The sequence below is a fragment of the Scaptodrosophila lebanonensis genome, unplaced genomic scaffold (genome assembly GCF_003285725.1).
Source record: "Scaptodrosophila lebanonensis strain 11010-0011.00,11010-0021.00 unplaced genomic scaffold, SlebRS2 tig00000053-arrow-pilon, whole genome shotgun sequence".
Lineage (NCBI taxonomy): Eukaryota > Metazoa > Arthropoda > Insecta > Diptera > Drosophilidae > Scaptodrosophila > Scaptodrosophila lebanonensis.
Genome location: NW_022060548.1, coordinates 10,931,747 through 10,944,872, shown reverse-complemented (window position 1 = coordinate 10,944,872; position 13,126 = coordinate 10,931,747). Strand labels below are relative to the sequence as shown.

The 13,126-nt window shown below is 38.1% G+C and overlaps 1 protein-coding gene across 1 annotated transcript; it reads left to right on the top strand.

Annotated features, from left to right (window-relative positions):
• The first annotated feature begins 1,484 nt into the window (after positions 1–1,484).
• On the top strand, positions 1,485–3,163 carry LOC115624224 (allergen Tab y 5.0101). Its single transcript, XM_030518839.1, has 3 exons — positions 1,485–1,631; positions 1,691–2,091; positions 2,840–3,163. The coding sequence occupies exons 1-3, from the start codon at positions 1,485–1,487 to the stop codon at positions 3,117–3,119; spliced, it is 828 nt and encodes a 275-aa protein (XP_030374699.1). The 3' UTR covers positions 3,120–3,163.
• The last annotated feature ends 9,963 nt before the right edge of the window (positions 3,164–13,126 follow it).

Here is a 13,126-nt window from a genome sequence, read left to right as displayed (position 1 = left end):
TCCAAATGACATTCATTGCCGGCCCCGCTAACCTGGGTCAACACCGTGCCCACTTGGCTAGCATTAAAAACGCGGTCACCCCAAGGCATTTACATTTTTGTCTGGAGTGTTTAACACCTCAACACCGAGCTTACGGACCCCCACACACACACACACACACTGACTGGCACACCCCCGGCATGCGGCGAGAGCTCTTCATTAATTTCAAAAAACAATTTTTTGTATAAAAATTCTATGCCATGCGAAGCGTTAAGTGCAGACAGCCCGGCAGTTACAGAAAAGGTGGTTGTAAGTATCAGCCGGCAGCCACACGCGTCAGCCTTTTTGTTTTTGTCTTCTTGCGGTTTCAGATGCCACTTCTAATGAGCTTTACTGCATCTGGATTCACTGTGTCACTCCAAATACGCCTTTAATAAGGCACAGCTTTGGGTCTAGCATGGATTAACCAAACAAAAATATTTCACTTCTCAGGCAGGCTTAAGAAATGTTTACGATCATCGTAACTGAAGATTGAAATAGAAGTCCTTAGATCTTAAAGAAAGAAGGACAGTGCGCTGGACAAGATATACTTACTATATAATTATGGACAGAGACACATGATTTTTTGAAAGTGCGTTGCTTTTTGTGAAAAGAGTTGAACTGTATAAATTATTTCGATATCTAAATTATTTGGGATAACGCCCAAACACTGTCTAAACAAGTTTCAGTAAAAGGAGTAAACAATCAGGTTAAATATATGCATATAAATTGGTTGGTTGGATTTGGAGATCCACCAAGAACTGAGAGGAGAGAGGAGCAACTGGAAATTGACAATATAAAGACACTGATCTCTATATTTCCTGAAGGTAACTTAAAAGCTAGGGAAATGGGTAGGCATTTATGTTCAGTGTTTCGCAATTATTCAACGAATTGACCTTCCCCTGATAGGCTATACATGTAAAACCTATGTCCTAAGTCCCAAAATCTTATGTTTTTTCCTTGTCTACATTGTCGGGAATGATTAGCTCTTCCCTAAAGTTTGCAATAGCTCTGTTCCCATTTGAAGTTCTAAAATCCAGTTAAGACTAAATGAAATCAACATTAAATTAGTCTTACACTTGAAGTAATAACTAAAAATCCACAATTGATATTATTGAAGAGTTTCGCAATAATATACAACGGATAACATGTTAGTATAATTTTTGCGAATGACACACGATACAGAAACTGTGTATCGAATCATGCTCGAGTAATGCAGAGCTCCAACAATTGGTTTCGATGCAGCTGGCTAAGTTACTTAGAATTAAATCTGACCTACGCAATGCCTAATTATTTCTAGCAGAATAGCTTACAGTTATGTATATATTTCCGCTGAATCGGGTAAGCTTTCAGTTGGTTCCACAAAACAATTCACAATCTGCTTACATATTGCAGTCGCTGCTTTCCACTATAAAAGTGTTGCATTCCCCAATTGGCGTTTAGTTGTCAGCACTAATCGAAGCATTATGGGTGCCAAGAGCTTAAAATACTATTTCCTCAGCATATTCTGTTTATGGGCAGCCAATGTGAATGTGAATGGGAATCTGCACAAGACCTCTTACTGCATGCAACGCTATTGTGGATCCAAAAATCTGGCCTGCAATAACCATGGAGTGAGTAGAAATATTGAAAAAGTTTGACGACAGAAGCCATAACTGAGTGTCCTTTAAAGAACTACAGCAATGATTGCGTGCCAAGCTCCAGAACGATACCATTGTCGAAGCATCGCAATGGCCTCCTAAATGTCTTCAATGAGCTGCGCAACAAATTGGCGGGAGGCCACATAGGTTCCCATTTGCCAGCCGCACGCATGGCCAGAATGAGTTGGTCCAACGAACTGGAATATTTGGCTCATCTGGCTGTGCTGAATTGTCGCGAAAATGTGAAATATTGTCTCAGCTCGCCAGACTTCCACTACATTGGCAGCAACATTAATCAGTTTAGTTACGGCGGCAAAGTTTCAATTTACACAAACTTTGAAATAATGTTGAAATTAATTGATAAATGGACAAGTGAAATGGCCTTCGTCAATAAGGACGCCACACTCTATGTTCCGGATCATTTTCCAAACGAGTAAGTCGCTAAAAATCAAAGTAAATAATAGAAAATCCTTTGAAACAGATTAGAAACCTCGCTAGAAAATCAGTTATAAATAGCAAGAAAGAAAAATGCTAGAAAAACTCTATAAATTGCTAGAAAAATTGGTAGTACAAGTATATGCTAGAAAATGCATACAAAACCGCTATAAATAGATAGAAAGTCCCATAATGGAACCGCTAGAAAATCTACTAACAATTTATTGAAAAGCAGCTAGAAATACCGCTATATAGTTATAAAATTGAAATTGATAGAAACGCCGCCAGTTTCAACAAAATGGGGTCAGAAATGCATTTAGGGCCTATACTACCTAAAAACAATATTATATAGCTTATTTATCACTGTTATAATATAAAATAATACAAAACAGCGATTACAGGGTGTCTGTAAAACTAAAACTCTTCCCCCATCAGCAGTCTTTGCTTTCGACTCTTTAAACGCCCACGCACGAACCGCTTGGGAATTACAGGGCTGCTAGCAACACCAACTATATAAATTAGAAAAACCATCAATGATTAGAAATTAATGAAATTATTCATCAGTCCGGGATCTTCAATATGTTAACAAGCCAGAGTTCTATGAAGTTTGTTTAAGAACTGGCCATGTTTTCTGTAACTGAACTGAAACTTGTAGTTTTCATCTCAAGTCAGTTGAGCTGCTATTCTGCCTTAATTTATACCAGTAATCATATGATTTTTTATACCAATCCTTTATACGATTTCAGTAAAGTTGTTCAGTCGGCCTTACTCATGATGGATCGTAATACGCATGTGGGCTGCGCAGCCCTGCGCTACTCGATCGAATACTATAATCATTTTCTATTCTGCTGCACATTTGCAACAGATGTGATCAAGCACAAGCCGCTATATAAGCTATCTGGAAAACCGGGAAGCGCCTGCCAGAATCGCGACACTACCTATACAAACCTGTGCGCAGTGGGAGAAGTTTATGGCAACGAACATGCCATCGCCCATGCAAGAGTCTATAGGTCGCCGACAATATAATATTTACAAATAGGCTTTAAATAAAATATAAAAAATAAAATTAACGTTTTTTGTTTTTTAATTGCAACTAACTTTAAAGCTAGCTTTAAATAAAATTTAAAAATTATATTTAAAAAAAAACCTTCTTATTTTTGTTTTTAATTGCACCTAACTTTAAAGCTAGCTTCAACACTCTTGAACTATCGGCGTTTGCTTTTTTGCCGCCAAGAACTAGACGGCGGATAGACCGACAGATATATGTAAACACCAGAGGGCCCAGACAATGGGACACGCCCAGCCAGTTGGTGCAAAAAAATGGGCAAACAAAATCTGCGCACAAAAACAAATACGTATGCGAATACGAGCAGTTAACACCCAGACAAGCCGGCTGCATTCCAATTCCCATACCCCTGGTGGTGGTCGATAATCACAGGACACATTTGCATATAAACGCGGTGCCGTCAACGTCGGCATGCAAATGAAAACATTAGCGGCACACGCGCATCTGCGAGATACGCGTATACAGATACAGTCACAGATACAGATACATTGTGTGTGACGTTTGTGTGGCGGTGGCATCGTTTGTTGTCTGCGCCCGGCTTAAATATATTTCAATTAAAATTTTACACACGAATAAATGCAAAATGACAGTCGCCAACGCCAAAGGCACGCCCCCCACATTAGAGTCTCCATATCCCGGTCCAACTACAGCAACGCCTTCGTCCTTCATCGGCGCGTCCTTCATTTGTCCGCGTCTGTTCCTAGTTTGTTTATAGCAGAAGGACACGAGAATGCAGCGACATCCCCTCCAATAAAATAACTAAACACACATGAGGGAAAACGCGCCAGATGACTGAACAGAGCCGATAGGCATGGCGTTCGTATCAGCCGGAAAAGCCTATTCTTATGCCAAATGTTTCGTTAATGCTATTGGCAGGACATCTACATGTAACTAAGGATCAAGTATAAAGACTATCCTTAGTGGATGGCTGGACCAACTAAAGCTATTCTCATTGCTCTTTAGCTGCTCTATCACTTGGAAAACGGGTATAGCAGTATAGTTAAGACTGCCTTTCCATTATAATTGGGGAGTTTATTTAAATTGAATACTACTATAAAAACACATGGATTAATGTGAATACCAAATATGGTTATTCTAGCTCTTATACTTTTTGAGATCCTTGCGTTCATACAGACAGACGGACAGACAGACAGACGGACAGACGGACAGACAGACAGACAGACGGACGGACAGACCGGCGGGCAGACGGACATGGCTATATCGACTCGTCTTGTCATCCTGATCAATAATATATATACTTTGTGGGGTCTGCCACGCCTCCTTCTGCCTGTTACATACATTCGCACAAAACTAGTATACCCTTTGGGTACAGGGTATAAAAATATTTGGAAAAGCTAAGGCTGAGCATTGCATCCAAATATTTATGTAATCCTTTGTAAATAGCTTAGAATGAAAATGAAGAGAGGAAGAGAAAAAGAGAGAAAGAGAAGGAGAGAAAGAGGGAGAGAGATATAATCATTGATCAGAAAATGAACTCTAACGAAACACAAGAGATAATGGTTCATGAAATACCCCGTATTTTATTGTAGTGTTTAAATAAGTTTTGAAAGTATTTGGAAAAGCTAAAATCCAAAACTAAGCTTTATCTTAACATAATTATGTAATCCTTTGTAAATATGCTTAAAATGAAAATGAAGAGAGAGCGATAGAGAGTCATTGTTAAAAAAAAATAACTCTAACGAAACAAACGAGATATTGGTTCATGAAATACCCTGTATTTTATTTAAGTGTTTAAATTAGTTTTGAAAATAATGTATTTTAGAGACAAAGTTTGTTTCAATAAAATTTTAAATACGGCAAGCAAACTTTTTTTTAACATTTTTCAGAAGTTAAGAGGAATCGGAAATATCTATAGTATAGTGTATGGTACGAAAAATTGAATTAAATATTGCAATTGTAGACAAATTAAATGTTGCATGAATTTTCATTGTCATGGATTCTAAAATATTATTAAAATGAAATTGAAATTGTTGAAATTTTAATTGAGAACAGCATTCTATTGATATTCTGTGATGGACAAGCTTCGGTCAATCGAATATCCTTTTAGTTATTTACTCGCAAGTAATATTTGAAGCTTAAGCTGCTCTTTGAACATACTTAAGCTAATATGTACATGAGTACATGAGTACAAGTATGTGTAGTTCCAATCGCATCAGTCGCCTGAATAGATATTCATTAAAAACGAAAACTCATTGAAACGAAATTCATTATCGTTGATATTTCAGACAGTTGAGAATAGCTGCAGTCGAAGGTACAATAATCCATAAGCTGTGAAATCACAGATGCTACTCCCTGGCCAGTCGTTGTTTTTAAGCTTTTACGAGCCCATTCCATAGCATTCCATTATGTTGCAGTCCATGAACTTGAACTTGCTGTGCAACGCAAGCCAACTAGCCAGCAATTCACTTTTACATACATACGAGTATGTATGTATGTATGTATGTATTTATGTAATTATGTATGTGTGTGTACATAACAAGTGCGCTTTGGTAGCAGGAAGAGCAGCAACTTTTTCATTTCCTCTTGGCCTGCTGTTCGCTCGTACTCTCGTCCTGCGTTCCGCATCCCACTGTCCTGTCTTCCGCCGTCTCTCGTCTCTCGCCTGTGTGCCATTGTCTGCCTTGCATTTCAAATTCTAAGCAAATTTGTCGTCTGGGGCGCTGGGCGCAACATTTTATGAGCGTGCGCGCGATGCAACGACCATGATATGGCAGACCGTCTGCTCCCGCTGCTCCTGCCGCTCCTGCTCTGCCAATGAGTGCTCCAGTTTCCAGAGCAACGATGTCTGCCGGTGGCACACAAAGATGTCCTGGTGTGATTTATCGCCGGCGTTGCAAGGATAATGGCCACGTATTATTATAATGCCACACTGGCGTATGCTTATCGGCGACAACGATGAGGACCACGACGACAACGACGCGACGTCAACATAGTCTAGACTCCTGCAGCGCAGCGAGGCAGTCATTCGCACAGTGGCAAGGATTTCTATGTTCCTCTACACACATACATCCATATACATTTATGTATGTATGGCTGAGTTGGCCTTGCAGTGCAGTTTATTAAATAAAAAACCAAATTAAGTGCATCATTTTATTTGTGAGCTTGTCAGGCCTTGATGCGGATGCGAATCCGAATGCGGAAGCGGTTGATGATGATTTTTGTTTTTGTTTTTTGAGCAAAGCCTGTCCTTGCAAATGGCGCATATCCTGTGGGCAACATAATTTACAGGCCAGCCACCTCCTTCTTATGTATATCCTTTCGCTTCTACATATTTCCCATTTGCGGTCGCAATGCGCTGCAATTGTGACCATGGACATGAACTTTTGCGCAATGCTCTCACTATCTCGCTCTCTCTCTCTCTATCTCTCTATCTCTCTCTGCTCGGGAGACGTTTAAATCGTGAGCCAAATACATAAAATTACGCACACATATCCTGCGCCGCATCCTTTTCCACTTATGGACGACTGCAATGCACACACTTGTATGTATGTTCTTCATAATACATATCATTAAAATTTTCATCTTGCAAGGACAGACTACGCTCCACTGCATATCCTTTCCTTTATATACATATTTATAATGTTATATACATACTATGTACGAGTACACAAGTATGTATGTATTATAGTTGGTGCTTGTTATTCGCCATTGCGTTTTATTTTTATTTCGGGGCCAAAGAAAGCAATTTAAGTGTCTGGCCAAATAACGATACCGAATTGTGATGTTGCTGTTGTTGTTTTTGTGGGCCCCTTACCCCTCCTCCCCTTTCCACTCCACAAAATCATGTGCACTAAGCTTCTTGCCTTAAAGTTTATTTGTTTAAGGGATTTATAACTTGGGGCCGCAGACATGTGTGCATATGTTTTGAAATTCCGGAATGGTTGAATGCGGCTTTCGCAAATACGCATTTGGCATTCTAATTAAACAGTGTTCACTTTTTGCAAGCCACCAGGATAAAGAGCAGAAAGCAATATGGTTCAGAATTATGAAAAACCTCAACAAGACAAGGGAATGGATTCATTTCATTAAAACAATAGGAATTGCCTCTCTTCACAGATTTTGGCATGTCGGATGGAATTCTTCTTCTCTTCACACCAAAACTTCTCGTTTAATTTTAGCAACACTTTGAATTTGGATAAGGATTCTTAGGCAATGATGTTTTAGCATACAGATACTATCTGATGATAACATTTTATTGAAATATTCGATTTTTAAGTGGGTTTCTTAGATCTCAATTACGTAGATAAATTTGCTATATATGAAGACTATTCATGTTCGTCAAAAAGAAAGCCCATTGTACGATCAAATTCGACGCAATCGCAGGTTTTTGGCATTGACGGAATACGTCCGATCAAAACCAGGGCAATCACAAGGAATTTTCTGCCTAATTTTGTAATTATTATTAAATCTATGTATGTTTGTATACAAGCATTTAATTTTGTAATTCAAAAAATTCAAGTTTTGCATATGAACTTTTTTACTGGACATACAGGGTGCGCCATCTTTTATGTCGGTATGCCAACATTGAATATCCTTGAAAATAAACAACCGACTTTCTATCCGATTTTTTATTTAATTTGGTTCTGTACAATTTCTTGAACTGAGGTTTTCAACACTGGTCTACTCAAGTCAATCGGTTCACTAATGACAAAGTTATTCAATATCTACATACCGACATAAAAGATGGCGCACCCTGTATATATCTACATTTCAACGCTATTTACAAAATTGCAACAACGCAGAAAAGGAGATATTCTGAGTTCAATAAAAAAAATTTTTCATGTAATGTTGAAGGTTAAAAGAAAAGTTAATAAACACATATATTATCTATGTAACTATAGCGAAAATATGGTTTTAACCCTCTACAAAGAACCACGCTGAAAAATCATAATACAAATGATTGTCAGTGTGGCCGTATTGGTTATAATGAAAATTGGTTCTTTATAGGATCGATTACTTAACATTATTTTTAAAAACTCACAATTATTCGCAATTATTGAATAACATGTGGGGGCAGTAAACTTACTTGTATATATTTTTCAAAAATATCATTATTTTTTAATTTATAAAATGTGCATTGTGTGCTCCAAGGTTATGCAGAAAAACTCCCCAATGGACATATCCCAGTAAGCTTTTCACATTTTTTTTATCACCTGGCCATCTCGCACACTCACGTTCAACTGGACTACCTTCGGGCGACGCTTAATTAAATTTAATCCCAAATGGGAATTAATATCCAACTTGGCCATAATTAAAAAATGCGCAATATCCGATTTTTCAATAACAAACCAAACGGAATGCCAATCCCCAATGGCCACGACGTGCCACTGTCAGAAGCCGTTGAAGAAACCAACAACGATGACGACGGCGAGGAGGAATATCAGAATGACCGAGGACCTGGTGGTGATAGGCAGGCAACTGCCACTCAATCTGCGAAAAAAAATAAAGGAGCATCCAATTCGAATGCAAAGCCACAGTTGGACAATTATAAGAAAACGAGCGAAGCCCCTCCTCCTTTGGATTCATCCATTTTTTTGAATATACGCAAAAAACAAACGAAAAATTGAAATTTGATTAAAAGTTGCAACGTGTGAGTTGCATCTTCGAGCAGCCAATATTTAAATAAATTTATTTGCACTGCCACGCAAAAATTGAGATTCTGCAGCGAAAAGCGAAAGCTGGCTGATGCGCCAGAGAGCGAAAAAATGAAATCAATTATGTGAAAACTTTTTGAGCGGCCTCACACCGCCGGCTATGTTGTAATTAATACGAAAATTCGGAAAAGAATCAACCCACAGTTCGGGAGGCCGTCACCTCCCCCGATCCTCCTTCTCTCCGGAGTGCCAGCCGCCGCTGCAGGGCATACCGAAAGTTGAGTCCTTGCCATGATACGACCAAGCCCAACTCAATTTAATAAAAATTTCATTTGCAATTGCGATGCCTACTCCCATCCTTCTCGTCCTTGTACTCAACGCTCGTGTGAGTGGACAGTTGGTGTTACATCCTGCCACATAATGCAGTGAGGCATGGGCAGGGGACAGAAGCTGCGGCAGAGGCTGCGGGAGGCACAGGAACTCTGCCCGTTGCGCCAATTGTTGTGTTTATTAATTTAATTTGACAGTCGCGTTTTCATGGGCCACGCACGGAACGCGCCCAACGCCTTGGGGCAGTCAACAGCAGCTGTGGCTGCCGCCGATGCCATTGCCAGAAATTACCAACCAACAACAACAATGCGGTTTTGGTTCACGGCTTAGTTAGCAGAGCAGCACAGTTTCCGCTCTACAAATGTTCACGGTTAACCTTAAAAGCCTCTATTTGCAATAATGTGAGGGCGTACAATAAACGTAAAACAGCAACATTCGTATAATCATAATAAGAAGCAAGCCGCAATTTACGAATTGGCATAACTAGTTGTGTGGGCCTGAAATGAATGCAAATGAATAATAAGCTGAAGAAGACTTCGAATGCCACTGAATGTGAATGAAATTAAATGATCTGGAATTGGACGGGTGTTGATGGGTCAGCAATTAATTTGGTATCGTAACTAAACCTAGGTACTGATAAAAAAAAATCTGTGCTTGGACAATACTGGACATCACTCCTTAAACTGGAAGGTATTGTCATTTTCAAAGTTGCATAATTATTTCTGGAAAAGCTTTAGAAATGCGAGCACTTAGCAGGCTCAGACTCATGGCTCGAGGGCATTAAATAATCCCACAGAAGCACCAAAAAATGGAGATTGTGAAACTTGCCAAATGGCCTAAGTATGATCATCAATCGTATATAAAACTTGTAATGATAATAAATTTTACTTTACAACTATAACACGAGTAATTTGAATTGTAATATTTGCACACTAATCCAAAGAAGTTTTTAAAATCGATTAAACAATCATTTAAAAAATAAAAACATATCTAAAAAAAAATTTTTTTTTAATATAAAAAAATATTTACAAATTTAAAAAAAATATATAAAAAAAAATATAAAAAATATATATAAAAAAAATATATAAAAAAAATATATAAAAAAAATATATAAAAAAGTATATACAAAATATATAAAAAAATATATATAAAAACAAGATAGAACGCTACAGTCGAGCAAGCCCGACAGTAAAATACCCTGTACTCTCCACAAAAAAGAAAAATTAAAAAAAAAAAAATTAAAAAAAAAATTAAATTATTAAAAACAAGATAGAACGCTACAGTCGAGCAAGCCCGACAGTAAAATAGCCTGTACTCTCCACAAAAAAGGAAAATTAAAAAAAAAAAATTAAAAAAAAAATTAAATTATTAAAAACAAGTAAAAAAAGCTAAAGTCGGGTGTCCCGACTTTGAAATACTCTGTACATATGTTTACAATAATTATAGAAATGGAATGGAAAATCGGGAAAACCCCCATAGGGGGGAAGTGGGGGGGAAAATCAAAAAAATAAAACAAACTCGTATAGAATACACACATAACGCATCTTCGTGCAAAATTTGGTGTCTCTATCTCTTATAGTCTCTGAGATCCAGGTGTTCATACGGACGGACAGACGGACAGACGTACAGACAGACAGACAGGGCTAGATCGACTAGTCTTGTCACGCTGATCAATAATATATATACTTTGTGGGGTCTGCCACGCCTCCTTCTGCCTGTTACATTTTTCAGCTCCCGCAAACCTAATATACTCTTGTACATTTCATGTACAGAGTATAAAAATAAAAATAGATCTAAAAAAAATAAAAAGAAATCTTACAAAACATTACTGAAAAAGATTCTTGAATATTCCTCATAATTTTTTTTTTTTTAATATAATTAGAGCAGGCAGGTAAAGGTGAAAACATATTCCCATTATTTTCTCTACTCAAAACATATTTAGATTTAATACATTCTTCGAGCCTATTTATTTGTACCAGCATGTGTGACCATATTTTTCAAAATTTTTTTGGTTAGACTAGAGCTGTTGTGTGGAATCTCAATGAATGATCAAGAAAGAAAACATACCGAATCTTAAGACGCCATCTGAAGAATTTCAACGGATTTATATCAATCTGTTGATAAAAGTGTTTATAGATATGGCTGGCAGATTAATCGCTTACTTGATTGCGCAGGCGTACAGTGTCTATACCTCGGGATAAACTGGAAATCTATGCAGTTGCATGATTTACGGGAAGACATGCTGTATCGTCATTATCCTTATCTTGCCAGGCTCCGCCTTCGCCCGGACAATCCTTTAAAAAATTGGCAAGATATGACATTTTTAACATAACATAACATCTCTTCTATAGTATGTACTTGTAAACTGCGAGCGACATTCATATGAGCTTATGTATTATAATTGGGACCATTATTTATTTTGCGTTTATTTATCCTTTAAGGAGCTGGAATGTGTTGTGGATTTCTAGGCGTATTAACTGGCAAGATCCATTGACCATATGCCACCATAGAAAGAGTATTGCAATTAGCCAACGCCAAACTCTGGTTCATGGGCTTCTTGCCTGTATTTCCTTATTAGACTTAGTTCTGTGAATTCCATAACCCCAAGTCTCAATAGTTTCCGCAACACCCAGCAGCAATAAACTTTCAACAAATACTGCTCAAAATTACAGCTAAAAGTCGACTATTAGTGTTGTTGTTGTCATATAGCATTACCCCACGGATGGATCCGTTGAAAGGCGAATTGCATGCAGACAAGAAACGATCGGTAAATCAATGAAATCTAAAAGCCATTTGTTTAAAATTTGCTATGCATTTTGCATCGATTAGCACACCACCAGCCAACGCACAGAGATACATACATACATATGTATGTATACTATATGTGCATAAATACTTGTTGTTGTCAGTTATATGGGCATGGCCAACAACGACGCCCAAGTCAAAGTCATAAACGGCCAACACGTTTAGTTAACAGCGCATGTGGTTGGCGCATTTGTCAACGGTGGCGGGCAGCGGCAAAACTTCAACGCCAACACAGATACACACACACACAAACACACACACACACACACACACATGTATTTACAGATATCCCTCTGCCTGTCTGTCGCTCTGCCACTCCAGTCGACTGTCCGCCTGTCCGGTCGTGTTAAATGATTGCCTGCTTGGCGCCCACCTCACAGTTAATGCGGCACAACTGGAAGCCTGGGGAGGAGCGGGCGAAGAAGAAGAGGCAGAGGAAAAAACTATAAACAATTTATGCGTTTGGGAAGTGAGTCCAAGTCAAAGGCATTTGCAGTTGCCACATGCAACGCGCGTTGCTGCCTCAGCTGTCACAGCCTTTGCGTTTGCTGTCAATTCCACTAAAGCGCTGCGCTGCTAACATGTGTCTGGCAACATCAGCATGTGCCCGTGTGTGTGTATGTGTGTGTGTGTGTGTGTGTGTATGTGTGTGTGTGTGTGTGTGTGTGTATGCAACATGCCACATATTACATTACATGCATGAATCATTGGTAACGTTTTTCGGCCAACTACTATTTTTGCTACAATGTGGCACAACCGGCCACACTTGAAAGAAATTCAAATGCAAGCTGGACCCCTTTTGATCCGGAAAGTAACCAGAACTTCAATTTGCATATATTTTAGAGAGCAATTTCTAGTTGAAAAAAAAAAGTATTTAATTATTATTAATTTAATTATACTTTTTATCTTCAGCTGTCAAAGTTGAGAAAATCTCCTTCTCCACAAAAAAAATTTACCAATCATGGAAATTTTCTATTCTTCTTAACGTTTTGTGAAATATTAGAAACGATTGCAAAAAAACTCAAACACTAACTAGACTATACGAGTACCTAACTATTTAACACCAAAAAAACATATTAGTTATCTATAAAAAAAAAAAATCCAGAAAAAAGTGTGTTAAAAAATAGAGAATTTCATAAGAGAAGGAAAAAATAGGTAGGAAAAAAAGATAGGAAAAAATGGTTCATAAACCTCTTAAATCAGTTGAATGAGCACGC

What these genes read in the sequence shown, in the direction of transcription:
- LOC115624224 (XM_030518839.1), top strand. Translation starts at nt 1,485, where the DNA reads ATGGGTGCCAAGAGCTTAAAATACTATTTCCTCAGCATATTCTGTTTA. An exon ending in TGGCCTGCAATAACCATGGA is followed by an intron (nt 1,632 to 1,690) that starts GTGAGTAGAAAT and finishes TGTCCTTTAAAG; the next exon opens with AACTACAGCAATGATTGCGT. An exon ending in CCGGATCATTTTCCAAACGA is followed by an intron (nt 2,092 to 2,839) that starts GTAAGTCGCTAA and finishes ATACGATTTCAG; the next exon opens with TAAAGTTGTTCAGTCGGCCT.